Source organism: Pollachius pollachius (genome assembly GCF_949987615.1).
Source record: "Pollachius pollachius genome assembly, chromosome: 3".
Classification (NCBI taxonomy): Eukaryota; Metazoa; Chordata; class Actinopteri; order Gadiformes; family Gadidae; genus Pollachius; species Pollachius pollachius.
In genome coordinates this window covers 2,827,123-2,854,945 of record NC_136936.1, presented here as the reverse complement: position 1 = coordinate 2,854,945, position 27,823 = coordinate 2,827,123, and the positions used below count along the sequence as shown (strand labels likewise).

General features: G+C 50.8%; 1 protein-coding gene across 1 annotated transcript; it reads right to left on the bottom strand.

Annotated features, from left to right (window-relative positions):
- Nucleotides 1-23: 23 nt before the first annotated feature.
- On the bottom strand, nt 24-27,523 carry kiaa0753 (KIAA0753 ortholog). Its single transcript, XM_079731208.1, has 18 exons — nt 27,237-27,523; nt 26,273-26,581; nt 25,602-25,857; nt 24,863-24,972; nt 24,700-24,762; nt 24,374-24,595; nt 23,637-23,808; nt 21,574-21,767; nt 20,051-20,193; nt 19,385-19,537; nt 18,838-18,927; nt 16,956-17,043; nt 16,078-16,143; nt 14,079-14,237; nt 13,265-13,346; nt 12,678-12,798; nt 4,524-4,784; nt 24-472 (listed from the first exon to the last, which is right to left on the bottom strand). The coding sequence occupies exons 1-18, from the start codon at nt 27,342-27,344 to the stop codon at nt 310-312; spliced, it is 2,760 nt and encodes a 919-aa protein (XP_079587334.1). The 5' UTR covers nt 27,345-27,523; the 3' UTR covers nt 24-309.
- Between the last annotated feature and the right edge of the window lie 300 nt (nt 27,524-27,823).

The window sequence follows — 27,823 nt, the reverse complement described above, 5'->3', positions numbered from 1 at the left end:
CAGGAGGAGGAGACCAGGAGGAGGAGGAGGAGGAGACAAGGAGGAGGAGGAGGAGACCAGGAGGAGGAGGAGGAGACCAGGAGGAGGAGGAGGAGACCAGGAGGAGGAGGAGGAGGAGGAGGAGGAGGAGGAGGAGGAGGAGTTGGAGGAGACCAGGAGGAGGAGGAGGAGACCAGGAGGAGGACGAGGAGGCCAGGAGGAGGAGGTGCTGGTGGTGCCTCCGCCTCGCCCCTACGCCAGGCCCAGTGACGGAGGATGAGGAGGAGACAAGGAGGAGGAGGAGGTGCTGGTGGTGCCTCCGCCTCGCCCCTACCCCAGGCCCAGTGACGGTGCGGGCGGGGCTGGCCCGGGGGGGGACTGGGCCGGCCGGAGGAACTCGGAGGTGAACACGGCCTCGGCGTAGTCCTCACAGGCGTCCTGGAACTCCACCGCCACGCCCGCCAGCGCCTCCTCCAGGAGCTGCTCCGCCAGGCTGGAGGAGGAGGAGGAGGAGGAGGAGGGGACCCGGAGGGGGAGGAGGAGGAGGAGGAGAAGGAGGAGGAGCAGGGGGAGATGGGGACCAGGTGGAGGAGGAGGAGGAGGAGGAGGAGGAGGAGGAGGAGGAGAAGGAGAAGGAGGAGGGGGAGATGGGGACCAGGAGGAGGAGGAGGAGGAGAAAGAGGAGGAGGAGAAAGAGGTGGAGGAGGAGGAGTTGGAGACCAGGAGAAGGAGGAGGAGGAGAAAGAGGTGGAGGAGGAGAAAGGAACATGGACATGAATCTTAAGCTTTATTACGGGACACAGCTCAGACCGGTGGAAGATGAGGAAGACGAGGATGATGAGCAGGCTCGTACGCAAACCTTCAGGAACACAGCGGACGTGTTGTGTTGTTATGACCGGTGACTCATGTTATAAAACAGCAACACAAAAACAGACTTTGTGTCGGACTAATGGTTCCCAACGTCGGGCAATTAAGTCACCCTAGTGAATGAGGGTGTTTTGGGGCTTTATTTTAGATCGGGACGGAAAGGGACCAGGCGTGATGGAAAAGGAGAATGGTTGTTTCATCGAAAAGGAGACGTCATTGGTGTTTTTCCAGTGGGGCTTTCAAGTGGAGCTGACGGAATTATCAACATCTGACATTTGCTAATATTTCTTACGACGAACAACAAATCGAGTGGCATCGATTTGCAGTCGAATTAAGGGCTTCTTCGCGATATTACTTGTGTTGTTTTGCTAACGGCCACCCGCAGCACTCTGGGGACATTCTGTTTTTGACATGAGGCTTTCATAAGTAGGACGGTCCAGCCCGTGTTGACATAGCTGGAACAAATTGAATCTGTAATTACGTTCAATCTGATGCACATACACACTGTTGACACACTGTCTCCATACTGAAGAAGGCACACATTCCATCTTTAAAAAGAAAGGATTACAGTAAGCTCAGGGAGTTATGCAAAACTATTAATGAGGGGATGATGAGAAACCAAACCACCGTTACGGAGAGAAACCGACCGAAACTGACTTTGGCGCTGAGAGGAGAATTCTTTCAAAACACAAACAACCAAAACTGAGAAAATATTTCGCCCAGCATAAGCACTAGCGTGAGTGTTTGCGGGAGCTCTACAGCGCTGGGTAAACAGAGTACTCCAGAGTCGGGGTAAACCCTGCGTTTCCCCCGTCCCCCCTCGCTCTGTGTGTTCACACACTAATCGGGGCTTCCGGGCGCGAGCGATACACAGACGCATCGCAGATCATTAAAGTGAGCTTTAAATAGCCCGTAGACTCTCTGCTAGCTGGTTCAAGATCGAGTAATATGCTGTTCTATGATCTGTTACCAGACGAGACCTCAGTGATGAGGCAGACAGACAGATAGACAGAGAGACAGAGCAAGAGAGAGAGACAGAGTGAGAGAGAGAGACGGACAGAGAGACAGAGCGAGAGAGAGAGACAGACAGAGAGACAGAGCGAGAGAGAGAGACTGACAGAGAGACAGAGCGAGAGAGAGAGACAGACAGAGAGACAGAGCAAGAGAGAAACGGACAGAGAGACAGAGCGAGAGAGAGACGGACAGAGAGACAGAGCGAGAGAGAGACAGAGAGACATATCAGCCTTCCACCTTGCAGACATGCCTCCGCAGAGAGAAGAGCAGTGTGTGTTGTTCTCGCTCTGTCTCCATCAAAAAAATATAATTAGTTGGTTTCAAAGACACAATTTCCAGTCTTTCATATCCAAACAGAAATCTCTAGAAGAGAATTCAGCTCCACCGGATGAACCGCTCCGCCCGGTAACGAGACGCCGGCGCAGGTGTCTGTCTCCCTCGGGCGCTGACGCCAGACCTGTGCTCCCCCAACTTTCACGCAAAACAATTATTTCAGCGTTTCACACTCCTACACCCCGTCCCCGAATACGGCCTCGCATAATGGATCCAACCCGGGAGCGGCGACGACAGCATTACCGCTCGGCTTACGGCCAGAGAGCGGAACGAAAGCGTCCTTCTAACTGTTTGGTCCGTTTAGCTCCGTTCCCCCGGGAGACTTTAGAATGTACGTATTGAGGAGCATGTCTATAGCAGCACCTCCCGCCCCACGCCCCCTTGGTGGCTTCACTGCTCTTCCTGCTACACTTTAAGAGAGGAACCGGTGCACACGCCACCAGCCTGTGTGCTGGGGTCGGACACAGGCTGGTGGCGTGAACACCGGTCGTCCGCCTGTGGTGACCTCATCATCAGCCTGTGTCCGACCTCAGGACACGGGAGCCAAGGTCATCAGCCTGTGATGATGGGTGACGGGTGATGATGAAGGGTCCACCGGTCGTCACCCTGGGTCCCCCCCGCGACCCCAGGACACAGGGGGATGATGACCGGTGGAAACCGGTTTAATGCAGAGTTGGTAAAGTGTGGAAGGAGGAGCGGGCGTCAAGAGATTCTCTCGAGCGTGTGGGGTGGAGGCGATGGCCCGATGCGCCACCCAGGTGAACAGCCTCCCCCAGAGTCCGATCAGTCTGACCCAGCCAGGCGAGGCTGTTGAGCCAGCAGCCACACGCCCTCCATAATATCATTAAAGAAGCAGCTAGCGCTTGGTAAGTCATCGTCCCCAGGGATGAGCTACAGGCAGGACAGCAGACAACTGGATACCAACCCAGAACCTTTCTGCCGGGACTCAAACCCCCTAAAACCCGAGACCATCCTGCCCCCGAAACAAATGCTCCAAGCTTACCCAGAGAGCGACAGAAGAAGACGACAGAGAAAGAAAGGAAAGAGTCTGCCTCATCATCTGCATTGCACCAACTTATAGATTCTCTTTAGTATGCAAATGTGTGTGTGTGTGTGTGGGCAAGAGGTGAACTGCGGCGGCGGCGGCTACATGTAGCTCGCAAGCAGCCACCCGCCCTGCAGGGCTTTCTGCTAGCGCTACGGTTTTGCTCGCCGCCGCAGCGCTAGCTCTATAGGACGCGGTGCCCTGGGCTCAGTGAATAATCACAACTCCTACTCAGTGCTGTGATCCAGCAGACTCAGGGGAGCGGTGGGGGGGGTGGAAACCAAGGAGGACACTCAATAAGTCGGCCGATAATTGGTATTGAATAACGACAAACAGATCATTCAACCACTAAACGAACAGCGTATGTTGAACATATATCAACGTACACTAAACAAACGAGGATCCCCTCCTAAACCGGTTAAAGGCCTTTTTTTGCTATGAATCTTCAGTGCAATTCGTTTTAGAACGTATGGTTCAACGTGTGTAAATACTCAATAGTTATTTGCAATTTGTCACTCAGAATCACAATGTGATGCCAGGCGGGAGAGCCTGGCATCAGGCTCCCCCCAGAATGCACTCTTGCAGGAGCTCCTCCAAAGCCAATTCTAGAATTGGTGTGCGTGTGATAAATCAACAGTTGTGTCAGTAGGAGTATTGTTCTAGAAACACAACCACTGTAGCCGTTCCAACACAGAGCCCCCAAGGTTGTGGTTCCCATGGGGATGAGACTAATCTGGTCCCCGGTCGTTGCTAAACGCAGCGATGTCATGACCTCCCATGACTTCAGAGGCAGCATCGTGACATACAACACGACCCGGTTCAAATAGACACCGGGATGCATGGTCATACTTCCCCAACAGGCCCATTTTAACCTACATTTACCCACATATCTTACCAACATCCGGGGCCTGCATCTTTAAAGGGGTGATATTATGCCACCAGGTGTGAGTGTGATCAACCATTGTAAACCATTTGAAAATCTGCCTTTTCCTGTGTTTTAGTGACATCACAAGTGGGCGTGTCCACCTAGGTGTACACTGGATAGATAAGTCCACCAGCCTACCCAGTGGACTGCGGCAAATGTCGCTCATCTATCCATCATACATCTAGGTGGACACGCCCCCCCTTGTGATGTCACTAAAACACAGTAAAAAGCAGATTTCCAAACGTCTTGTAACGGCCAATCACACTCACACCTGGTGGCATGACGTCCCCCCTTCCAACCAATGACTGTGTACTTGCGGGACGCGTGCGGCGAGCGCCACGCGTCGCTGTCGTCAGTCACCTGTCGGCGATGGCCCAGGGGTTGAAGCTGCCCACGGGCTCATGAGCAACCAGTCGCAGGTAGGCGTCAAAGTCCTCCCGGTAGAGCCGGATGTCCCTCAGAGTGGCGCCCGGCACCGTCACCACCGTGCGGCCGGCCCCGTCCCCCGCCGCCGGGCCCGGGAACACCGCCGCCGTGCCCCCGACGCGGAGCCCAGGTGCGTCCTGGGAGCCCGCCGCCTCCCCGTCCGCGGTGAGGCTGCTCTCCGACAGAGCGCTGTGGCTGTGGAAACAGCGGGAGACGGGTTTATCACACGCTCAATGTTTAGATCACACGCAGACGCACGCCTCCCACGCTGCCGGCGCCGTCCAGACGTCGGGCGCTGGCCGCGCGCCATCGCGTACGGAGGCTAATAATACACACAGTCGTGGCACCCAGTCGCAATGCTTTTTTTTCGTAGGATGGCAGGAGGAAGTACCGCCTTTCTCGCCTCTGATTGGTTAGAATGGCTCTCCTCCCATTAGTTATGGTTAGGGTTAGGATCAACCCTAACATGGTTAGGGTTAGGATTAACCCTAGGGTTAGGATTAACCCTAACCATAACCCTGACCTCCCCCAAACAGCTAGGGCTAATCGAAACACGAACTAAAGGAGAGCCCTTCTAACCAATCAGAGGCGAACAAGGCGGTACTTTCCCCTCCCATCCTACGGAAAAAATGTTTTCCACCCGATCGGCTGCTCCCCGTTATTTACCGGGGGCTGGGGGCGGCGACGGGCCCCCCGTCAGGCTGCACCACAGACGAGGAGCTCCAGAGGCGAAACAGCGGTTTAGAGGGTGGGGGGACGGCGTGGAACTGGGCCGCTCTCCCGCCTGGCACTAACCCCGGGTGGGTGGGAGGCGGGGGAGCTCAGCTGGGTTTTGGGGGTTCGTAATCCTCTGGGTAAACGAGGCAGTCGGGTCGCTCTCTCTCTCTCTCTCTCTCTCTCTCTCTCCCCCTCTCTCTCCCTCCCTCCCCCCTCTCTCCCTCCTCCTCCCTCCCCCTCTCACTCTGTCTCCCCCTCTCTCCCCCTCTCCCTCTCTCCCTATATCCCCTTCTCTCTCTCTCTCTCTCTCTCCCCCTCTCCCTCTCTCCCTATATCCCCTTCTCTCTCTCTCTCTCTCCCCTTCTCTCTCTCTCTCTCTCCCCCTCTCCCTCTCTCCCTATATCCCCTTCTCTCTCTCTCTCCCTCTCCCTCGCTCCCTATATCCCCTTCTCTCTCTCTCTCTCCCTCTCTCCCTATATCCCCTTCTCTCTCTCTCTCTCTCTCTCCCCCTCTCCCTCTCTCCCTATATCCCCTTCTCTCTCTCTCTCTCTCTCTCTCTCTCCCTCCCCTCTCTCCCTTGCAGCAGCTTGTCTGTGCTAAATTTAGAGCGTCGCAGCCCTTGCCCAGAGCAGAGACAGAGTGCCGGTATATTGTGTCGCTGCCCCCCACCCCGTCCCTGGCTGCGGTGGTCTGGGTTTGGACCGTGTCGGTGGGGTGGGGATATGGGAGGACAGGTGAACTGGATGGTTTTGTTCTGCAAAGCGCCACCGCCACCGACGCCAGTTTCTCCAGGAAGGGTCTTCAGTCATTACACCGGGGCGGTTGATTCGGGCCAGTTCCCCCCCAGCCTGCCATCTAATGCCAAGAAGCACGTTCTCAAAGCACCACGCAGGGATACCTTTCCTCCAAGGGCAGGGATGACCGCGTACACCCAGCCAGGGACATTTCATGTTTGAGGTTCAAAGAGAAAATAAAATAAGCAAGTAGTGCGATGCTAGATGACGTCTTATTTTCATTCCTACATGCACAAACAAAAGAGGTAGAAAGACAAAGAGCTGCTCCTTCAAACGACCACACGCTCTGAAACATCCAGGCAGCCTTAATAACGATCTCACAAGGCCGTGCAATCTGTGTCCATTAGTGTGCGTGTTTCGCTAAACCAAACCAGGCTAAAGCCTTAAGACGCTCTCCTCTGGATCCTCAATCATACATCTGCCCCCCCGCCCAGCTCCCTCAGCCAGCGTCCGGGACCAAAATGGAACCGGGATGGCCGCTGGGTGAAGGAGACCCTCGGGGTGCTTGGGGGGGGGCTGGCCTTTAGCCGGTGCTCCCTCCACGTGGGTAAGGCCTGCCCGCCTCTAAGAACACGTCTCCCACATGATATGTAATAGAATACATGCCTTTAAAACGGGACAGGGCTGTCACAAAACCAACGCAGAGAATAGTGTTACTGGGAAGGGGTGGTGGTGGCGACGGGGGCGGTGGTGGCTGAGAGAGAGAGAGCAGTCAAGACAGAGCAGTCAAGAGAGAGAGAGAGAGAGAGAGAGAGATCAATGCTATTCCAAACCGATTTGAGCTGTAAAGTGCAGGGTGGCGGGTTTTGATGGCATGCAATGGGCCTTTACTGGCCTTGGTGCGGCCTGTGATTCAGATGAAAATGAAAAGGCGGCACGGGGCTGAAAGGTTGCATAGGTTTCGCCGTGACTCTAGCGAGAGGCAATTTCCCTGTGCCATTTCGTTTCAATAACCCGCCTGGAGAAGGCATGGCCGACGGGCGAGGGAAGCCTCAGCCGTGCCAGGGGGGACCAATCGGGTCTGCAGGTCTCACCTCCGCATCACCCTTCACCACCTCTTATCATGTCACCGTGACTCCAGTTAACACCAGACATCACACCGCCGTGAGCAGGCAGGAGGACAGCTGGACGATTGAGGTTTGAACCAAATCCTGTTGGCTGGCAATCAACACCCTCTGAACTTACCCACACTGCCCCTATAACGGTATTGGGTGGTTTACATTGACATATACATATATATATCCACCTATCTCTTCCCCGTCGGCCGTACAGCAACTCCAGACGATCACACAGCTCCTGTCTGTAGTGTGCTAGCCCTCCAAAATCCCCAAGCCCTAACTTCAGCCTCAGCCTGTTTAAGCCCCAGCACCCCAGCTCAATGATCCCCACGCTTGCCTCGTTAAGGGGAGGAAGTCCATGTATGGCTTGGGGGTGGAGCCAGCAGGTTGCCAGACCTACCACTCCCCTCACATATATATATGGCAATATCCCATGGCAATATCCCATGATTGAGATCTTAAACTCGGCATATTGTTTTCATCGCAAACTGTCCGGCTTAAACCGCTATATAATGGCGGTTTAATAAAATAATAAAAAAATAATAAAAACAAATAAATCCAGGCAAAAAGTGCTATCTTGTTTATTTTTGGGTGTTCACTGTAGTATACACTAAAACAATTATTCATTCGTTAAATCGACACGTAGAGCACTGATGGACTGAGGTGTTTGAAGACTTTATCTCTCCCCCTATGTCTCAGTAGTAGCTTCCCTCGTTCTTAAATATGTGCAGCCCATATCTTCAAAAGGTACATTCACCAATCCGCTGGGAGACACTCATTCCCTGGTGAATATCCCGCTTTTCCACGATAACATCACTCTGCACGCCGCTTCTACTGACAAACACGTGTTCATCTCTATCCAGACGCACAAAGACACACACGTGATTGTGTGTTCAGATGTGCGCCACAGGTGTGCGCACAATACTGTAATCAAAACACCTGTTGCCAATTATTAAACACAAAGTGATGACACTAACGAACAAACCGGTACCCGCGCAGGACGGAAGGCGGCAGGGTTCTCTGCGCACCTGGAGACAATAAACCACAACCAGAGAGACTCCACTGCTCCACGCCGCTCCTTCTCTTTATTACTCCCATTAGCCAAGAGTAATTCTTCAATAACCGTCGGCTCCCCGGGGTGCACCTCCTCTCCCCCCCCCCACCATCACTCAGTATTTACCACCCTCAAACGCCTGGCTTTGGCCCAAAACAGATCACTGGCGTTTAGCCGGTGTTTAGCACGCCATCGCCTTGGTGCTGGTCGGGCCACCGGTAAACGGTGGCTTCGGTTAACCTCAGCGAAACGGAACGCAGGACAACTGGGTGGGCTGCGGGCGCGGCCCATAGCTCAGGCACACACAAGGCCCCGCACACACGTGCACAAGCAAACAGGTGGCTGGGGGCCTCTCTGGGGCTGGGCGCCGTCGGGATGTAAACAATGGTAATCAGGGCTCGGAAAACAGGCTAACGAGCGTCCTCGTCAACAGCTGCTGCCCGACGTTGCCTCTTCCCCGGCGTGCGCCTGATCGGAGATCTGTCGCGTCCGACGCCGAGCAAGTCGACAAAACGACGGAGGGATTACCGAGATCCAACGGTGATCTGGAAGGAGAGGGCCAGGTGGGCTGGCATTAAGCCTCGGCAGTTGATGAATGCCGCAGCGTTGCTCGTCGTCTGGGATGCCCTCCAGGCGATGTTTCAAGGAGGACTTAATTAGCAGGGTGTCGTCAACTTTCCTGCATCCAGATTTTTTTCCCCAGACTCTCTCTCCTCCACACGACTATTTTCACTTTGTCACGTTAACCGCTACTGAGCAGGGATTAATCGGGCGATTTAGCGGAGGTCTTTAACCTCCCGACGTCTGCCCATTGGCAGCTTTTCAATACTAGTCACAGCAGTCGCTGCTTACCACCTAACGGAGGTATAAAGTAATGAAACCCAAAAAGGAAAACCTTTATCACGCGTTAAAATATTAAATGGCGGAAAAGGTGTTCATCAGAAGCGACAGATTGCCTCATCGTCCCACGAGGAGCTCGGCGTTTCTGATTGGCTACTTCGGAGCACCTTAAGGTGGCACCGAATTGCTGTATCCGGGCGGATTCCTACGGTGTTGCTCATCCATGGAGAGCGGTCGGTCGGGCACACAGCTGCACCAGGGGCCCACCAGGGGCCCGCTCGCTCCCTCTGAGTGACCGTGCAGATGGGGGCCCGACGTGAGAAGTGGTATTTCACACGCGCTTCACAAATGGCCTCAGAGCACGCCAGCCATTATCTGGAGGGACCCTCCTGGGGCCCCACCTCCACACCTGGGGCCTGCTCGTCTGGACGGGGGGGGGGGGAAGGGGGAGGGAGGGGACGCCGTCTGATGAGACCGCCCCCCAGAGTAGACCACGTTGCATTATGGGAAACCTGAAGGAAATGAGTCGGCTGAATCTGTGGTGGTGCTTCTCTAACCATGTTTGTCCTTGGAAAGACTTACCAAACTATGTTTTTATTCAGATTAATTTAGTTACCATATTGGAAACCAATATTAAAGACAGAATGGGTAACATTTCATCTAGCTTTTAGCCAAAAATGACAAATCTGTAGTCAATGCCGACCGATAGTGATGTTTTCAATGATATCACTTCCCGTAACTGATAACACATTTCGCCAGCCCTCTTCACTGTGAGTTTAAAATAACCTCAGTATCGACCCTCCAAAAAACAAGTATCCCTAGGAGAATACAGAACCCCATTGGACAACCACTGGGACAACGAAGAGAGGTCTTTGACACAGTGAAAGGAAAAGCAAAAGGCCGCCACCCAGGAAACCCTAGGCTGCCCTTGGACCAACTTCAGACCCTAATGCCAAGATGTGTATGGGAACATGTCCAGCAGAAACACACTCCACCTGTCAACGCTTTGAAAAAGGACGAAAAACAACACACGCCTCCTTTCAACCACAGTGTGCCTGCCAAATGTAACAACAATCCTATTATGACACACGTCCATCCAGAAATGCACACTTTGCCATTTTCCGTGTTTCTGTACACGTCCAGTCTTGGCCAGAATCGCTCCTTGAAAGATGATGATGCTGCAGAATGCTCCGGAACTGCATGTGTCAGCAAGTCAGGGCCCTGGCCTTCCTATTGCCCCCCCCCACGCCTCACACCCTCCCGGGCCAGCACAACCCCACCTTTTTTTTTCCAGTCCGGACGGAACACCTCGCACATGATGAATGAGTTCATGTGTTACGGAAATCCATATTCATTGTTTTGACTCATGTGTACTGCAATAAGTAAATAATCTGAAAGACGACAAAGAATATAGAGGCTGTCTACTTCTGTAGTGATCTATACTATTTTGGAGGCAATTATAGACCAGTTTAATGTTTATATAATGTAATATACTCTATAACAATTGATTTACCTTAATTGTAAAAGTATATCTTAGCTGCCGTTCAACAAGACAAAATAACAACAATATAATTAAATCAGAACGTCATTTTATAAAATATACAGAACCATATAATTCCTAAAAGATAAATTATCCAAAATTAACTCCTGTCAGTAACTTAGACCCTAATGATTGGAGGGATGGTTAAATTAGTGACCTTTGACCCTGCAGTCTAATTAAACCCCAGGCAGAGAGGAACCCTCTCAGCGAGGGAGGGGGACAGGGAGCCATCACACCTCACCCCGGGTCGTCAGGTACAACGTGTTAGCTTGTTTCCTCCCTCTCCCTGACAAACCCCCCCCCCCCCCCCCCCCCACAGCTACTGTTTCCCCCACACTCGCTTGTTGTTCAAAGAAAGAAGCAGCTGCAGTCAGGGCTCTGGGCGGACGAGGTTCCCCATCTCTGTCTCGCTGTATGTCTCTCCATCTCCCCGTCTCTGTATGTCTCTCTCTCTCTCGGTTTGTGTCTTTCGGTATGTCCCTCTATCTCTGTCTCTCTCTCTCCCTGTGTCTCTGTATGTCCCTCTATCTCTTTGTCTCTCTCTGCATTTTCCTCTATCTCCCTGTCTCTCTCTCCCTGTGTCTCTGCATGTCTCTCTATCTCTGTCTCTCTTTCTCCCTGTGTCTCTGCATGTCCCTCTATCTCTGTCTCTCCTTCCCTGTGTCTCTCTGTATGTCCCTTTATCTCCCTGTCTCTCTCTCTCCCTGTGTCTCTGCATGTCCCTCAATCTCTTTGTCTCTCTCTGTATGTCCCTCTATCTCTGTCTCTCTGCAGGTCGCTCTATCTCCCTGTCTTTCTCTCTCTCCATTTATGTCTCTCTCCATCTCCCTGTCTCTCTCTCCCTTTGTCTGTGGCCTTATCTCCCTCCCAGAGCCAGGAATAGTCGGAGCCCAGGGTGGAACTGCTCAGCGGGAGAGTTGAAGCGGGGAGCAGCGTGCGATCCCAGTGGGGGAGAGATTACGGCGACACGAAGGGGAACATTAAAGATTAACTCCGTACTTTGCACTTTCTTAACTTTGCGTGTCATTTGTGCTCTTAGGAAAAATGGGGGATTTCGACACGGTGGCTTTCATCGCGCCTCGGAGAACATTCGACAGCTCTACCCGGGGGAAGTCTTTTGTATGATGTGTTAGCACACATTACCGTCAAATACGAAGCTTTAAAAGGTGCTACATGAAGGGTTGTGTTAGAAATTCACATACAAACTATAATTCTCTACAGAATGTGAAGAAATAACCGTTTTGATGTTCTGTCAAAGACGTCTATGTATTGTGCTGCAGAGAGGTTTGCCAGAGTTAGCAGCTAGCTCAGCGAGTACCGGGCCGTTGTGTCTCGTAATTCCACTTTGAACCTCAAGAGGTCACCGTTACGGAGGTGTCCAGCCTGCCCTCAGTCCTACATGAGGAAGAAGTAGAAGAAGTACGTACTCTGACCCCTTGACTACCGTAGGTCTTAGGTACTGATGCGGACAACTATTTTCTTACTTAATCTGTGTAATCCATGGGAACGTGCTAGAATGTAATGTATCGGGGGAATATGATGCCTGGCAATGGACGTCCTCTGAAAGCACTTAAACACTCAAATACAATGCCTGTCTGGAAGTCAAGTCCATTACAAAACGTCAACAATATCCTCTCAAACCTCAAAACCATGGTGAATTCTCAGTAACAATTACTTTTCTATGTAGAACGTCTAATAATCATTTTATATTTATGTTGAAAGGTTATTACTCTTTGAGTGATTAAGTGGCCACAGATTAATTCATCTGGTTGTTTATGTGATTTCTTATTCCAAAAAAATGTGTGAGAGCCCCTCCCCCCTCCCCTCAAGAGATTTGCTGACGAAACAGGATCACTTTGAATGTCACCATTATCTTCCTTTTACCGTACTTTCCAAAGCATAAAAACATCAATATTCGCATTAGCATCGACCGTACCAAACCCTAAATGGACGCCGGCGTCGACCCTCCCCGTGCAGAATGGTCTCACCCATTTAAGCATGAACAGAATGAACTGCTGTTCTAGTGACGACCTCGCCGGGGTGAATCCATAATGCATGGGGGGGGGGGGGGGGGGGGGAACCTACCCGGTCTCCACGGGCTCCTCCAGTACGATGTGGGGCACGGGGCTGTGTCTGTGCACCGGCCGGGTCAGTCTAATGGGCTGAGGGGAGGCGGGGCAGGAGCCCAGCGCCTGACCCTGGATCCCTGGGCAGGACACGGCACAGAAGACAGGATACACTCAAAATAGACAACGATAAGAGAATGGTTTGGTCCGCTGAGGGAAAACCCACTGGAAAGGTTTTTTCCAAAAGAACGGGAGGGAGAGAAGGTGGGAGCCATGTACATAAATCAGCCGTGTGTACTGGACAGGCCAAACAGGCTGTTTTAAAAGGTGCGTTGTGGGGAACACAGCGGCCTTTAGCAGGGTGGAATTGGTGGCTGAGGAGGGAGGGTGTTCCTCAACGCTCGAGGGCACTCAAATCTACACACCGCCCCCATTAAATGGAAATACGCTGAACCGCAAGAAAGTAAAATCATTCATCAATAAAACATTGAAATGGATGTAGTGGAGACAGGAAATGAGCGATCCTCTGCATTTACACAGGAGGTTGTAAAGGAGGGTGATGGTCAATATTTAATGTTTAATAGTTCATTCACATCCCCGTGGTACCTGGTTGTGGAGCGCTGCTCCAGGGGGGAGGGTCCGCGTAGGGGATGGCAGCGAAGCGTCTCCTCACCGCGTCCTCGTCCTTCTGCTCACACACACACACACACACACAGGCACACAGGCATGCACACACAATCACACACACACACACACACACACAGACACGTGGAATCAATGAGAGCCGTCCGACCGCAGTCACGCAGACAGACACGACCTTATCACAACACATCGCTTCCTCTCGCCCCTCCCTCTTCCTCTCGCCCCTCCCTCTCCCTCTCGCCCCTCCCTCTTCCTCTCGCCCCTCCCTCTTCCTCTCGCTGCGGCCGCCAGACAAACGCTGTCAATAACCAGCGCCGGACGCTAACTTGTTAGCAGCGCTAACTCCCCCTCCTCCTCCCCCTCCTCCTCCTCCTCCCCCTCCTCCTCCTCCTCCTCCCCCTCCTCCTCCCCCTGCTCCTCCTCCTCTCACCTGGATCTCCTCCTCCTCCTCCTCCTCCTCTCACCTGGTTCTCCTCCTCCTCATCCTCCTCTCACAGGGATCTCCTCCCCCTCCTCTCACCTGTATCTCCACCTCCTCCCCCTGCTCCCCCTCCTCTCACCTGTATCTCCTCCACCTCCTCCCCCTGCTCCTCCTCCTCTTACATGGATCTCCTCCTCCTCCTCTCACCTGTATCTCCTCCACCTCCTCCCCCTGCTCCTCCTCCTCTCACCTGGATCTCCTTCCCCCTGCTCCTCCTCCTCTCACCTGGATCTCCTCCCCCTGCTCCTCCTCCTCTCACCTGGATCTCCTCCCCCCTGCTCCTCCTCCTCCTCTCACCTGGATCTCCTCCATGCGCAGCAGCATGCTCTCCAGGGTGGGGGCCCCCAGCCTGCGGCGGTCCGCCACGTCCGCCTCGCTCGCCCACGCGGCCCGCTCCGTCTCGTCCAGCAGCTCCTCCAGGAGCGCCGCGCTCACCTGGTCCTCGCTCCCCACCGCCTGCCGGGGGAGAGGAGGAGGAGAAGAACACATAAACAACAGAAGGGAGAGAAGAAGAAGAACGCACAATCAGGGAGGGAGAGAAGGAGAAGAAGAACGCACAATCAGGGAGGGAGAGAAGGAGAACGCACAATCAGGGAGGGAGAGAAGGAGAAGAAGAACGCACAATCAGGGAGGGAGAGAAGGAGAAGAAGAACGCACAATCAGGGAGGGAGAGAAGGAGAACGCACAATCAGGGAGGGAGAGAAGGAGAACGCACAATCAGGGAGGGAGAGAAGGAGAAGAAGAACGCACAATCAGGGAGGGAGAGAAGGAGAAGAAGAACGCACAATCAGGGAGGGAGAGAAGGAGAAGAAGAACGCACAATCAGGGAGGGAGAGAAGGAGAAGAAGAACGCACAATCAGGGAGGGAGAGAAGGAGAAGAAGAACGCACAATCAGGGAGGGAGAGAAGGAGAAGAACGCACAATCAGGGAGGGAGAGAAGGAGAAGAAGAACGCACAATCAGGGAGGGAGAGGAGAAGAAGAACGCACAATCAGGGAGGGAGAGAAGGAGAAGAAGAACGCACAATCAGGGAGGGAGAGAAGGAGAAGAAGAACGCACAATCAGGGAGGGAGAGAAGGAGAAGAACGCACAATCAGGGAGGGAGAGAAGGAGAAGGAGAACGCACAATCAGGGAGGGAGAGGAGAAGAAGAACGCACAATCAGGGAGGGAGAGAAGGAGAACGCACAATCAGGGTCCAAATTGTTCTATTGAGCGTGACGTTTAGACAACACCACATGGAACTGCTTTTCATGTCCTTCTCATTTTCTCTCGTTGATTTAGTTTGCTTTTCATGACACTTGTAAATAGAAGCTGATGTACTGACGCACACTCAACATATCTAAGATCTCCACACACTAAGGGGGGGGGAATGACTGCATGAACACATCCACACCGTGGCTGGTACCACCACCACTTCTGCTACTTACTTTTATTTTTACTATCTTATTTACTTTATCATGTATTGTTGCCCCAATGTGGCTGTTGAGGAACCAAGGATGAGAATTGTACTCTTTTCAATCAATTGTTCTGATTCTGAATCAGCAGTGGGGTCAGCTGTCCAGACCAGATGAAGATCCTCTCCACAGATACATTAGGACATCACCAAAGCAAAGACCACAAAGAGGATGAATAGAGTAATAAACGACCGTGTTCCACTATAGCAAAGAGGATGAATAGAATCACGAGTCTGGGTTCCACTATAGCGGAGAGGATGAATAGAATCACAAACGCCCGGGTTGCACTATAGTGATCGTCACAACAACCTTTCAGATACTACCGCTATAGCGGCCGTTTGAGTGTGAGTGTGTTTCTACCTGAAACACACTCACACACACGCCTTTCAATGAAGCAGGGGTTTCATTGAGTAAGCGTTAACCAACCCACGACGGCTCTTCCCACGATTCCCTGTAGACGAGAGGTTGATATTGACAGGGATCAATAAGGGATCTCATCACACATCCCTCCCAAACCCTGCACCACTCGATAATTCTCTACTTAGTCCCCAAAGGCCTGCCATTAGAAAGACTGATGATGACTGTGGGGAATTCATTTCATAATTGACGTTTTTTTTTTTCACTGTTTGGTGTCAATAATATTTGCCGCGGGCTAGAAACAGCACTCCATACAGATCGCTACGCCATACGCTATGAAAAGACTGTCTTCAGTCTGTGGTGGACATGGTTTTGATTGAATTCAATTAAGCATTTAAAGTGCAGCTACAATATAAACACACACACACATACTACTACTGTACTGTAGAAGGTGTTCTTCTTAAAGGCCAGCAGACAGACTCACCCTCTCCTGCCCAGACCTCCGTTGCCGTGGCGATGGGCTGCGTTCCCGCCTGGCCCCCCCCACCCGCTGATGGGACACACAGAGCATCGTCGCGCTGGTCAGAACACAGGACTTTGAATGTCCTGATGGCAGTACCAACACAAAGAGAGTAAATCTGGAGGTATAAAGCCGGCGGTATGGACTTCTCTTTTATGACAAATAAGATATTGATTTTTCACCCCTGTAGGGTGAGCGACGAGGAGGAGCAGAAGTTGTTGCTACGCTACGTCAAGTGCTACGTCAAGGAGGGAAACACAGCGTGTGTAAGAGTAAGGCCGTGTGTGTGTGTGTGTGTGTGTGTGTGTGTGTGTGTAAGAGTAAGGCCGTGTGTGTGTTTGTGTGTGTGTAAGAGCAAGGCCGTGTGTGTGTGTGTGTGTGTGTGTGTGTAAGAGCAAGGCCGCGTGTGTGTGTGTGTGTAAGAGCAAGGCCGCGTGTGTGTGTGTTTGTGTGTGTGTCTGTCTCTTTAGAAAACACTGAGTGCTTTTATGTGTGTGTGTGGGTGCGCCTCTTTAGAAAATACTGAATGTGCGCACGAGAGAGAGAGAGAGAGAAAGTGAGTGAGTGAGTGAGAGAGAGAGAGTGAGTGTGAGAGACAGAGAGAGAGTGAGTGAGTGAGTGAGTGAGTGAGTGGGTGAGTGAGTGTGAGAGAGTGAATGGGAGAGACAGAGAGAGAGTGAGTGAGTGAGTGAGTGAGTGAGTGAGTGAGTGAGTGAGTGAGTGAGTGAGTGAGTGAGTGTGAGTGAGTGAGTGTGAGAGAGTGAGTGTGAGAGAGAGAGAGAGAGAGAGAGAGAGTGTGTGAGTGAGTGAGTGAGTGAGTGAGTGGGTGAGTCTCTCTCTACCCGGGCCTCGTCCAACAGGGGCTGGATCTTGTCTCTGGCCTCCTGCTGGGCTCTCTGGGCCCACCGTGTTGGAGAGCCCACCTCCGACCTTGGACGACACATGAACCACGTTAATACAACAGAAAAACACACAGAAAAACACATTCAAATAAGACATAACTCGCAGTGTATCGCAAACACAACATGGTCATGCATTCTTTTTTGTAAATTAGTAAATTCTGGTGTATTGTTATAATGCATACTTAACAGTATATTTATATTTAGTGCTGTTCTTTCTGTTTTTTTTTTTAGATATTAACAATAGGTTAAGTGAGTGTTGTACTTTGAGAGCAAAGGGTTTACCGAAGTCAAATTCCTTGTTTGTTTAGGCAAACCTGGCCATAAAGCTGAATCTGAATCTGAAACAGTGTGATAGCAGCCCGCTGTGGTACAGGAAACCCACTGTGACACCGATCACCTTGTTGGCATGGCATCATAGGAAGACAACACGAGAACACAACACCACGACATAACGGGTTTAAAGACAACAGCGGTACATCGGGCCAATCACCAACATGTGTTCACAGGCGTGCAGCGCTGTGATTCAGCACGCTTTCATCTCCGCTCGAACACGGCCGTTTCAGTGAGTCAGTGTTCAGATGAACAATGCAAACCGCACACAGGGAAATGGGTCAGAAATTGCCCTTCATTTTCTCTGAATATAGAATGCCGTAGACACAGGCGTTCAGACAAAACACCCAGCCCAATTGCTGCGTTTAGGTCCGCGGTGGGCCGCATGCTAATTCCTCCTCCTCTTCGGACGAAGGACAAAAGGGTTTCCACAAAACATTGGCGTAAACAAACGTATGCTGATGTATTCCCCAATATACACCGTGTCATTTGGCTAATTAAGCAGGACTTATTGCAGTAAACAGCACTTCTGAGGGTTAATGATATGTTGCGCCTGCCACAACTCAATGTGTCCGAAGAGCCAATGCAGTAAACGCAGGCAATTGTGTAATTGAATTGAATTAATTTGTTTGGGGTGGTTTATTTTTCCGGTCTATGCCACTTGTTTATGCAGTACAACAAGACACTTGTTTACGGTTCTATGGAGTACGTGTCTTGATCTTTAACAAACTAACCAAAGGCCGTTGCTCGTGTAGTGTTTTAATCTGCATTCAAAGACGTGTATGTCAGTCCTATGACATATTCACGTGGCTTATTACATGCATAGCACACAGGTGACTGCGTGTTGAAGTGGCGATCTCCAAGACTTTCAAGTATATTAGCGTATGTTGGGTCACAATCGAGGCCCGCAGAGGGAACACAGTGGTGATTGAGACTATGGCCCACTGATGAAAGCCTTGGCACTTTACATTGCATTTACACACTTTAACATACTGTGAAGTACTGGCTCTTGGCCACTTTATAATTTATTTATACAGTTTATACAGTTTGTCCTGTTTATACTTTTTGTATGTACTGTTTGTTCTGTCTGTTCTGTTTGCCCTTACTTTAGCGTTTACTTTAGCATCTATTAGTATTACTTAGTATTTTTATGGGATTGTATTATATCCTATGTCTTCCACTGCTACTGTGCTGTAACATAGAAATTTCCCCTCCGGTAGATTAATAAAGTTTTATCTATCCTTTGAACAGCCGTTCATTTTTTATTATTATATATGGGAGCTTAAGCAGTGCTGCGGACGTTACATTTCTGTCACTCAGCATCACTTTATTTGTCCTGCACCTGGCCAGAAGGTGGGATGTGCACACAGCTACTTTTTTTGTACGTAAACGTAACGACCATGGATTTGGGTCAACAGTGATGCCGCTCGCTTCGCCTCACTGTTGCCTCTCGGACCCCCTCCACTCTTAAACAGTAGTCACGTCGCCGTACCGCAGTCTGTGGATGTGCTCCGCCTCCGCGCGGCTCAGCTGGTCGAGCTCACAGAGTCTCTGCATGGTCGTCCTCTCCAGCCACGCTTGTCTGCCAGGGCCGCACGCGGAGCAACGAGCGCGGCACACAAACACAGGAACACAAGTCAGGCTTCTCGTTAGTCACGGCCCAGGGCGTTTGACCTAAGCCTTGGTTTAAAACGAAAAAATGGAAAACGCACGGTGGCCTGGAATGGGGGATTTGATTAAATACAAAAAAGCTACTCAGGCGATACATATTCATGAGGGTGTGTGTGTGCGCTAAGAATAGACACTGGGTTAATTTCCCTGAACAAAAGGAAACTGAAACAGCGCCTCAGTGAAGCAGCACCTCCATTAAACGCCCTGGCAATAATTAACTTTGAATCAGACCAATGCATTCAAATAATTTCTTTCTTTCTTTTTGCTCTGGGGATGGACAGACGGACCCAGCGAAGAGCACCCTGGGGTGCAGGGGTCGTCCACGCAGCAATTTCCTTTTGAAAAAGAGCAATCAGTCTGCGCCTGACCTTAGGGCCTCGTCCTGGGCTCGACTCCTCTGGTCTGAGAGGATGAGCTGCTCCGCCCTCGGGCCCCTGGCCTCGCTGGGCCTCGGGGGGCTTGGGGGGGCCTTCGGCGGGGAGAAGAGGCAGCGAGGCTCCGGTCTGCCTCCATGAGGGGATCTGCGGGAGGTCAACAGGGCCGTTAAACCACACGCCGGCCAGCACACAGGTAGATGGTCAATGGTAAATGGACTCGGGCTGGGCGATTTGGCCTAAAAAATCTCACATTTTCTCAAACCAAACCCGAATATTGATTTTAATAGATTTTTTTCTGCAAGTGAAAAAAAAACAACTTACGTTTGGATTTTATTTGAAGAATAACAATGATTAACGAAAGCAAAATAAATAACACACATCTCCCACTCTGCTGCGTGCCTCACTTTAAGACGCTGGAATAAATGTGATGTGCTGCTGCTTTTGGTCACCACAGACTTTAAGCAAACTCTACACACTCACTCTTTTCAGCGCATGATGCCATGCTGATATTGAACCTTTTATTAAAAAAAAGATTTTCTTTCATCCTAAACGATTAATTAGAATGAAAAATATATGAATGGCTCAGCCCTAACATGGACCCCATTTAGACAGCGCTTTGGCATCCAGAGAGGAGAGAGAGCGGTAGAGAGGGCCCACCTCGGAGTGGGTCGGGGGGGGGAGTGCGGTGACGCTGGCACCCAGGGTACGGGGGGCTCCCTCTGGGGAGGGGGCTGGCTCACGCGGAGCTGGGAGGACACGGTGGGCTGGCGGAAGCCCGCGTCGCCCCGCACTGGGTGGCTCTGTTGGGGAGAGACCAAGGAACAGAGCCGGTGAAACGCCGTCCACAGGTGGGGAAACACGGGCGCGCACGCACGCACGCACACGCACGCACGCACACACACACCGGTCCAAACACACACACACACACACACACCCGTCCAAACACACACACACGCACGCACGCACGCACGCACGCACACACACACACACCGGTCCAAACACACACACACACACACACACACACACACACACACACACACACACACACACACACACACACACACACACACACCTGTCCGAACACACACACACACACACACACACACACACACACACACACACACACGCACGCACACACACACACCGGTCCAAACACACACACACACACACAAACACACCCACACCCGTCCAAACACACACACACACACGCACGCACGCATGCACACACACACACACACACCGGTCCAAACACACACACACACACACACACACACACACACACACACAAAGTTCTTAAGATGAACGGCGGATCCTTGGGGGATTACGGGATTTAAATGCTTCACGCGGTTATCTAAATCCTAAATACCTTGCAAATGTACACATCGCGTTAACTAAGCCTGCATGGTGGCAGCTGATCATTCATCACAGGATATTATGTTCAGATAATAACAAGGCAACATTAATTAAGCACACCAATTATGTTACAGTCACAACTACTGTTTACAATATAGGAAATACTTGTATGCACGTATTGCATGTCACAGGCTAAGTATCAAAGAGCAGCTGGTGTGCGTGCATCGAGCCTCACATTTTACATTGCACATGAATACATAATACCCAAACCCATAGGGTCCAAAAAAAACCCAGGTAACAGCGGACACATCTCACCGCTCGGTAGGGACAAAAGGATAAACCAGGGTTTCAAATTAAAATAATTCCTTGGCTCAATGTGAGCTCTCCAAAGCAGGAACAGAGGCTGGAACTTGTTCAAGACGTTTTTGTGGTGGAAAAGATGACATACTTTTTGAGGGTCGAAGAGAACACTTTTGAATAGTTGTGAATGCCCAATACAAATATTTTAGATTGAACATAGAAATACTTCCAGACAACTATTATTTTCTTTACTGTTTTTGATTGACATTGTGTATTATATTTTGTATTTTTCTTCTTTCAAAATGGTGTTGAGCTGTTCTGTATAATACTTTCTCAAAAAAAAAAAATAAGGAAAACAATTCTTGGCAGCAAATTCTCCCAGAATTATAATTAAAATATTAATAAAATATATGAATATAATTAGAAGTATATTTTGAAAATTGAGTATATGACATTAGCGTGTTTGATGATGGGAGGACTATAGTGTTGGATGATGGAAGGACTACGGTGTAGGGTGGTGCCTCTACCCTGCTCCTCTCTCTCTCTCCTCCTCCTCCGGTCTGTGGCTGCTCCCGACTCTCTGCCTGCAGCGCCCTCTGCTGGAGGACGCTCTCCAGGCCGGCCCGCAGCGCCTGGCTCCGCCCCACAGGCTGGCCCCGCCCCCCGGGCTGGCAGGGGGCTCCGCGGGGGGGGAGCCTGGGAGGAGGGGCTCTCCTCCTGCCTGAGAGCCCCGAAAATAAATAAACACGAAGAGAAGCGAACATTCGAGCCGTTACCGAACATTCAGTGGCCCCGGACACTGGCTTCACCACGGGGGGGGCAGAGAGCTGACGGGGGTGGAAGGCACTGGCCGGTACACTTGGCAATCAGCCCCCCACCCCCCTCTCCCCCCGCTGCTGGCTGGGGGCCGTGAGATGACTTGGGTAGGGGGGGGGCTTTGGTGGTCCCAGCGGGGCTGGACACACTAATCCCACCAGAGTGCTCCGCAGTCACGCCCGTCCTCCGTTTGAACGTTGGTTACGAATGCTTTTGTTGCCATGGACCTCTGGAGTGCATTTGAAGCTCATCAAGGTGTGGTTGTGCGCTCTCTCTCTCTCTCCCCCCTCCTCCCTCTCTCTCTCCCCCCTCCTCCCTCTCTCTCTTTCTCTCCGCCTCTCTCCCTCCCTCCCTCTCTCTAACTCTCTCTCTCTGTCTCCCTGTCTCTCCCTCCCTCCCTCTCTCTCTAACTCTCTCTCTCTCCCACCCTCTCTCTCTCTCCCTTCCCCCTCCCTCTCTCCCCCTCCCTCTCTCTCTCTCTCTGCCTCTCTCTCCCTCCCTCCCTCTCTCTTTCTCTCTCCCCCTCACCCTCTCTCTCCCCCTCCCTCCCCTTTCTCCCTCTCTCTCCCTCCTTCGCCCCCTCTCTCCCCCCGCTCCCACAGGGAGTGATTTGCCTCCACCAGAGCCAGCAGGAGTCATCCACTTGTGAAATAAACGGTGGGGGGTCCAAGCGGCCGATTGGTGCTCCGGTGGCCATTTTCCTGTCATTGCATCACGGCTCCTTATCAATTTCCAGCGGCCGCTGCAGTGATTGAGGCCCCGCGGGGGGCCCGAACACAACCGCACGCGGAGGCTCGAGTGATTCTCTGATTCACAGGAGATAAATGGCCCGCTCCGCCACCCAGAGCACTTTGTGTGATTCAAAATATAACAGCACCTAGCAGCAGGCACGGCCACTTGATTCTCTGCTCTTGAATATTATCGCCCGGTGATGCTATAAACAGAAGTGAATCTGAAATATGGAACGATCCTCAAGGGGAAATGTGACTAAAACAAACACAGTCAAGCTGCTTTCTGAGTACTGAATTGTAAATTGTTATAAAGATGATAATTATATACATATATTAAACAGAGTACTGACACTTCCAGAGTGACTTACAGTAAATTCATTTACATTTAGGGTATTTAGCAGACGCTTTCATCCAAAGCAACTTAGAATAAGTACATTTGTTTAGGTTTAATTGCATGCAGGCAACCTTTCATTTTTGCTAGTTTGTCAATGTTGATGTGTCCTGAATAGAACTTTTTTTCCACAGGTTTTGTTTTACGATTTGCTAGTCAAGGAGTGAAACCGTATTTGTACTGAACTCACTTGTAAGGTTACATGAATCTTAAGACATTTAGATCCATGTCATTAAAGGGTAGAGCTGTCTAGCGTCAGACCTAAGCTTCTACTACACTATCCTGCAGAAACACAACATTCTGGGCAGGTAGTCTCTTCTGAAGCTTTTGAATGCTCAAGACTCACTTGTTCTGAGTTCACCTAGACTAATTGTACTTATTGGATGCTACACGATATGCAACGTGTAGCATCTTATCCTAGCTATCTTTGTAGTGTACAGGGAATGGGTTAACCTAACAATTGTTCGTTCTTGGCACTTGGTTCTATGAACATCCTTACTGTACTGACAGCAATGTATCTTTTCTCTTTCTTCTGACAAAGAAAGAGAACACTTAATGTAGGTCGCTTTGGATGAAAACGAATGCCATAAGCCCTGAATGTAAATGTGATTATAGAGTGCAGTGTCATTCTGAGCAGGCCCTGCGTGTTTACCGTGAATGCTCTTCCTGGGTCCCACAGCTTTGTGCCTTCCCGGGCCCCTGCCGAGGGGGGCCCCCCCGGGTGCACGGGGGGTGGACATGTGGCGCGGAGGAGGGGTGGAGCGGCGTGCCGGGGCTTGTCTCTGCTGAGATCGGTCCTGTTCACTGAAGGCCGAGTCCAGGGTCTGCAGGGAACACAGGAACCCAGTCAGATAACCAGTGAGCCGAGCAGGGATAGGATGAGATGGGGGAGGCTCGGTCGAGCCCAGAAGGGAGGTTGGGGCGTCACCGCGGAAGAAATACAGGATAGTAAAGAAAGTTAAAGAGAGCTGAAAATAAATACGAATATGCAAAACCGATAGATAGATAGATGTATGTACGGAGTTTTTCCCTCCATTTCTTCAGTACTCCTATTGTTTGGATTCTACAAAAAACAAGTGATAATGTGTAGAATTGTGTAGAATCATATTGTGTACATTCGACACAATGTTGTGTCGATTCCACGCAATACGATTACTGTGTATTGTGTAGATTCTACACAATATGAGAAATAATAAAACAAGAGAGTAGTAGTAGTGGTAAACATTGTTTACCATACATGCTGCAGCAGTGAAATTGTATCCGAGTTGAGAGCATTAACCATCTCGTACTCTTAGCAACAAGCAAACCAATCAAATCCATTTAAAACAACGTATAAAACCAGTCTCGGCAGGTATACCATGCCGTGCACCACCAGCAGGACCCTCTCACCTCCAGCCTCTGCAGGACCTCCAGAGCCGTGGAGGGGACCGTCGACCCGGGGTCCACCTCCACCGCGGCGGCGCGGTGGGCGAGCTGGCGAAGGAGCCGGCTCAGCTCTCTGTGATGGGACGGCACTTTGCCCACAGGCGGCTCCGATAGTTGTTGGGTGAAGACCCGCATGGCCCTGAGAGCTGATCTGTGGGCCGCTGCCAAGCGGTCCACGGCCCTGGACTGAGCAAACAAACACGAAGTGAGTGACATCGATGACACAAAAAGAGGAGGACAAGCGATGCCCTTCGCAGTGGATCAGGGCGGCGGTTAGCATTTGAACACACCTTCTTGGCGCTCCGGTCTCTCTGGGGACACGGCTTCTCCATCTCCTCTTGGATGTCTTTGACCTGGACGACAACAGGGCAGAATATATAGTACCCAAGGTTTCACTGCAAACCGTTGCCCAGAGTCTAGCGAGTGGAAGCGACGCGGGTCGGATCTAATTACCTGCTGCTGAAGGCCGTAGATGATACGTGCCGAGTAGGCAGCCTGTCTCTGACAGTGAACCTCTTTCTTCTGTTGCTCCTCTTGTTCCAAAGGCTCCTCTGCTTTTTGCCCTGGTGTTGAAGTAACACGTCGTAAAACATACTGAACTTTGTTTTAGAGATGTTCAGATACCATTTTTTATTGATTCCTGAACTTGAGTATTGTACGCAGCACGTACACAGCATCTAGCATTGTAACTGCTCATAGCGCTTGTTCTTATTGGAGGGTTCTCTTACGATGACAGCAATGTACAGGCTGTTCACTTCCTGTCATCAAACTTTTTTTTCAGAACTAGATCCTTTACATCCAAATCTATAAATATAATAATACATTTGTATTCTTGTAGTAAAGCATGAGCATCCATGATTTTTCGACATAGCTCGAACGCACGCATGTTGGAGACGACACGTTCCCAATTTTGACCTTCCAGCTCCGACCTTTAAAGAATGCAGCATAACACTATGATTTTCTTTGCCTGTGCGGTAAATTAGCTAGTCAAATGATGGTATCGGATCAGCGTGTAGACTTGCGTACTCGCCGATACCCGACTCTACATTTTAGGCAGTATCTGAGGAATTGCCGATACTGGTATCGGTATCGGAACATCTCTACTTTTTCAAACAACTTTACACAACAGATATTTTTGATGTGAAATGGCCCAGAGCCAATCTTTCACCAGGAAATCATCTGAATCGTATACCTCGGTTTTCCACTTTTTCAATGTAGACGAGCAGCTCCTTCTGAACCTTCTGGATCTCCCGGCTCAGCTGCGGCTGATGGCTTCGAGCCGAGGGACCCAGACCAGGGTCTCTGGTCGGGGGGGACTTGCCCTGACCAAACCCAGCCAACACAGGCATCCTCTGGGGGGACTGGACTAAGAACCTGGCCCCGGATCGAGTTGCCTTCTCTTTGGGGCTGGAAGTCTTCGGTCCCGACATGAAACTGGCTTCATTCTCCTACAATAAAGAGCTCCATTCAATTCAATTGCATTTGTATTAGCCCCCCAGTGGGCAAGAAAGAACTCCCTGAAATAGGAAGGAAGAAATCTTGGTATGGAAATCAGCGTGGGGGATCCCTCCTTCCAGGGATGGTCAGTGCAATGAGTGCAATAGGTGCCATAATTGACATACTGTACATAGACACATGCAGGCAAAACATATGCCTGTATGTTTGTATGTATGTATGTATGTATGTATATATGTCCATTACCCATTGGGCACCCATTGCACTCCTGAGAACCGGAACAAGGCTCTGCTGAGTGATGACTCAGTGACTGACTTGCGTGTGATTGACATGCGTGTCATTTGATGAGCGATGACACCCCAACTCAAAGGACCGGGGATTGAACAAAGAACCATCAAGGGTACCGACCTGTTCCGAGTCCATACTGCTGGTCTCCTGGGCGGACTCCTCCTCCGACGGGGGTCTGGCGGCGGCGGTGGCGGCCGAGCTCCTCAGGGCCTCCTGACGCCGTCTGCGGAGGTCCCGCTTGGCCAGCCGCACGGCGGCCATCAGACGCTCCTCGGAGAGGGTGGAGAAGTTCACGGAGCTCCGGGACCTGCCCGGACGCTCCGGCTCCTCCGAGCGCGGCACCAGCTTCTCGATCACGATGGGCGACGGGGGCCCGGCGCGAGAGGCGCGGTTGGAGGAGCTGGAGGGGATGGTCTCGTTGAAGAGCAACTGTGGTGAGGAAGAAAACGACACAACTTGTTATTATTTATCGTCCTAGACTCGAAGGCACCCTCTCCTCCCCGCCGTCACGTGGCATACACAAATGAAGTCAGACTTTGACAACATTTGGCCATTTAAAACTTGGGTTTTCTATTTGGCGTTTCAAGGTTTGAATAATAACGACGGAGAGAATACGCATTCATAGACTCAAGTCAGTGGAGTTATTAGAATATACAGAGGGCCCATTTATCAAATTTGTGAATGAATGAAGGCCAAGTCTGTGGGCGTACGCTTTGTTGTTGGCAGGCTTTGTTCTGATTATCGTTATCTTTGCAGGTATACATGACGTATTTTATCACGAGTTTGTATGTGCATAAACTTTAATCCTAAATAATGCACTGAAAAAAGCAGTAGTGAGGTAGCTGGGCTCAGGATTGGCGTTGCAAGGTTGTTTTTTATTCATCATCTATGATAATGCAGAATGCATTACATGGATCGACAGCATATAACAAGGTCACAGTCCTTCATACAGTGGGTTTGATCAGAAACTCTGTCCCACTACATACACGTGTGTGTGTAGGTAACGTTACTGCTGTAGACCTACATAGTTAAAGAGTTGCATGGCTTATAGACAGTCTAGTTATGGGGTTATGGTCGTGATTACCTGGGTCTGAAAGGGTCCTGCAGAAGCACTTCGGCTGCGTATCTTATGGTTCGGTTCTGAGACGACCCACTCGCTCCTGGGACCCCTGTGTGATGGATGTGACGTCATGATGCGACATTAAAATGATGATGAGTTTGAACCCCAGGACCGAACCAACCGAACCCAACATCAACTGGTTTCCATAACAACACTGTCTATAGGGGATCCAACCTGCTCTAGATGACAGGGCAGCATATTAAAAATACGAAGGCTAATTTGACTAAGCTAAAATGCTAGCTAGGTTGGACCAAAACAGTATCCGTTAGTCCTCCTTGTTTAGACTACACAGCCTTCGTTCATCTATCGTATGAGCGATTCAATTCGCACGAATTTGGTGATTTGAGGGAAATGACCATGTCATATAATACGAACTTCTTCATTGTATGACAAAGATATAATGACCGTTGTTTAAAACACCGCCATGACAACAAGACCCGCCTATGGGAGACGAGAGGAGGTCAGGCTCTCGCAACTACGACAAGCCTACAGCGTCAAACGTTGAAATCGCGTTGTCATACAAGAACACCATTTCAATATTTTTTACAAGT

Excerpts from the sequence above, each read along its gene's own strand:
- kiaa0753 (XM_079731208.1), bottom strand. The coding sequence starts at position 27,344 with ATGACGTCACATCCATCACACAGGGGTCCCAGGAGCGAGTGGGTCGTC. Across the intron at positions 23,809-24,373 it reads AGGTCCTGCAGAGGCTGGAG|ACCCTGGACTCGGCCTTCAG; the intron begins GTGAGAGGGTCC and ends TGTTCCCTGCAG. Across the intron at positions 4,785-12,677 it reads GAGGAGCCCGTGGAGACCGG|CCACAGCGCTCTGTCGGAGA; the intron begins GTAGGTTCCCCC and ends CTGTTTCCACAG.